The 2,882-nt window shown below is 51.7% G+C and overlaps 1 protein-coding gene across 1 annotated transcript in view; it reads right to left on the reverse strand.

Annotated features, from left to right (window-relative positions):
* Positions 1 to 2,882, reverse strand: part of TMEM120B (transmembrane protein 120B) — a gene marked incomplete at its 5' end in the record, with an annotated part of 91,966 nt that overhangs the window by 39,140 nt on the left and 49,944 nt on the right. The window contains 2 exons of the mRNA XM_011948593.1: positions 85 to 144; positions 2,358 to 2,474. Of these exons, the coding sequence (XP_011803983.1) occupies positions 85 to 144; positions 2,358 to 2,474 (177 nt within the window). The remainder of the gene's footprint in view (positions 1 to 84; positions 145 to 2,357; positions 2,475 to 2,882) is intronic.

A 2,882-nucleotide genomic window follows, 5' to 3' on the forward strand; every position in this document is an offset into this window, starting at 1 on the left:
GGGGGCGTGGGTGTGGGGTGTGGGATTCGGGGTGTGGGTGGGATGTGAGCTATGGGATTTGGGTTGTGGGTGGGGGACACTTACTTGGCCTGGTTGCTGAGGAGGGTCACATTCACATTGCCGAGGACCAGGTTCAAGTAGAGCCTGGAAGGAAACACCTGTGAGGGGCATGATCCTTAGCAGGTGGGTGCTAATTAACAACATTCAAACCCAACACACCTACCGAGCACATCCCAGGTGGTGGTGTCAGAAGATGGGGCCTAAGCTCTGCGGGTAAATGGACCCCCACATCGAGTGAGAAAAATGATTGACCAAAGGACATTACACCTGTGACAGGAGAGCGTGAGGAGTTGATTTCCCCTCCATGCTGCCTTAAAGACCGTATTTCTCAGCCTGCCTTGCAGCCAGATGTGAGCAGGTGACTAAGCATAGCCAATGAGATGGAGGCATAGGTACCACCTCTAGGTCAATTTTTAAAGAATTTTCTGGACTGGGCGCAGTGGCTCACATCTGTAATCCCAGCACTTTGGGAGGCCAAGGCAGGTGGATCACAAGGTCAGGAGTTCGAGACCATCCTGCCGAACATGGTGAAACCCCGTCTCTACTAAAAATACAAAAAAAATTAGCCGGGCGTGGTGGCAGACGCCTTGTAGTCCCAGCTACTCTGGAGGCTGAGGCAGGAGAATGGAGTGAACCCGGGAGGCGGACCTTGCAGTGAGCCGAGATCGTGCCACTGCACTCCAGCCTGGGCGACGGAGTGAGACTCCATCTCAAAAAAAAAAAAGAGGATTTTCTTTATTTTTCATTATTATTATCATCATTGTTATTATTTTTAGAGACAGGGTCTCACTCTGTTGCCCAGGCTAGAGTGCAATGGCATGATCATAGCTCACTGCAGTGTTGTTTTCTTGACAGAGTCTCGCTCTGTCCCCCAGACTGGACTGCAGCGGCATGATCAGGACTCGCTGTAACCTCCACCTCCCGGGTTCAAGAGATTCTCCTGCCTCACCCTCCCAAGTAGCTGGGATTACAGGCACGTGCCACCACGCCCAGCTAATTTTTATATTTTTAGTAGGTTCAGGGGTTTCACCATGTTGGCCAGGCTGGTCTCAAACTCCTAACCTTAACCTGCCTCGGTCTCCCAAGGTGCTGGGATTATAGGTGTGAGCCACTGTGCTCAGCCTCACTGCAGTCTTGAACCCCTAGGCTCAAGTAGTCCTCCTACCTCAGTCGCCAAAGTAGCTGGGATTACGGGTACACACCACCATGGCAATTTTGTTAAAGTTTTTTAGAGATGAGGTCTCATGATGTTGTCCAGGCTGGTCTTGAATTCCTGGGCTCAAGTGATCCTCCCACCTCGGCCTCCCGAAGTGCTGGGATGACAGGCACAAGCCACCACACCCAGCCTTGAGCTGGGTTTTCTATCATTTGCAATCCAACGATTCCCAACTGAGGTAAGAGGCACAGAGGCCTAGGCACAGAGGGGCAGGAGGCAGACGCACATGATACTGTAAGAGGGTCACGAATGCTAGGCTGCTGTTCATTCTGCAGAAAATGATCATCACTTAACTCAGGGAGTCTTTACCCAAACATAGTAAAAAAGGAGAAGCTCAGAGGAATGGGTTAAAACGTAACAGGGCTAACCAGCTCCCTCCCACCTGCTACAGGCCTGAAAGGAGCCCCGCCTCCTAGCGCGGGCTCTGACTCAGCACTAGGCTGATCCGGAAAACAGGGTCAGGGTGAACTGACTGGGCTCAGCAGCGTATGCCGGGTCACGATGATACCAGGCTGTAAGCAGCTCTCTCCAGAACAAGGTGGCAATGACATCACTTGAGGGAGGGAACGGGGACTTCTCTGAAGGGGGAAAATAGAAAGAACGTGGGCTTTGGAGTCAGAATGTCTGCTGTTCACATCCTGGTGTGGCCAAACATTCGCTGATGTCTCTGAATCTTGTAAAAATGGGGATCTCTTGGCCTGACGCACAGGTTGTTGAGGATAAAACGAGTGACATCACGGGAGTTCCTGGCACAGCTCTGAGCGTACAGGAGGCACTCAATGCATGTTTGTTATCCTGGGAGAGAACACCTCCCTCTTAACCCCAGGTGGCACCAGGCATGCAGTAGGTGCTGGTTCCTTGCAACGGCCCTCCCAGGAATACTGCTGTCACATGGTGTGGCTAAGGTCCTCTCCTGGGCTCATGGAGGGATGCGTAAGGAAGCCTTCTTACGTCTCCTGACCTTTCTTCCCTCTTTCCCCTCCAACCTGAGCACCAGCAGGAAGGTGAGAGTTATATGGACCAGCTGTGCTAGGCCTGGGCATGGGCCTGTGCTAGGGGTGGGGAGGTTGCCAACTCCTACCCGTTCTTCTTGGGCAGGTAGGCCTCCATGTCAAAGAAGATGTCCTGCCGCTCCTTGATATTTGCCGCCATCTGCTGAACAAGCTCTGCCTCCTCCTGACTGGTATGGCGTTTGCACCTGTGGACAGAGATGCACGCACAGGGGAAGGGGCGTCACTCAAGAGGGAGGAGGGCTATGGACTCCCCCAGTCCCAGCCTCCCACCTTCTACCCCGTGCCTCCACCTTCTACCCCACTGCCTCTTGCAACCACGGTTCCCTATCTCAACTCTCTGGGTTGGAGAGTAATGCTACCTCCCAGGTAGTCTTGTGACTTTCGGTAAGTCCTTAAACCTCTCTGCCTTATTTTCCATACCTGAAAAACCGGGATAACCTCAAGCCTACCTCACAGACAATAGCCTGGTGAAGATTAAATGAGTAAGTACAGCATAGAGCATCCAGAATAATACTTGATAGTATGAGCTCAAGGGATAATTACTGACAAAACTGTTTTTCTTCTCATTTTTCTTTTCTTTTTTTTTTTTTTTT

Source organism: Colobus angolensis, unplaced genomic scaffold, assembly GCF_000951035.1.
Source record: "Colobus angolensis palliatus isolate OR3802 unplaced genomic scaffold, Cang.pa_1.0 Scaffold28, whole genome shotgun sequence".
NCBI classification, from domain to species: Eukaryota; Metazoa; Chordata; class Mammalia; order Primates; family Cercopithecidae; genus Colobus; species Colobus angolensis.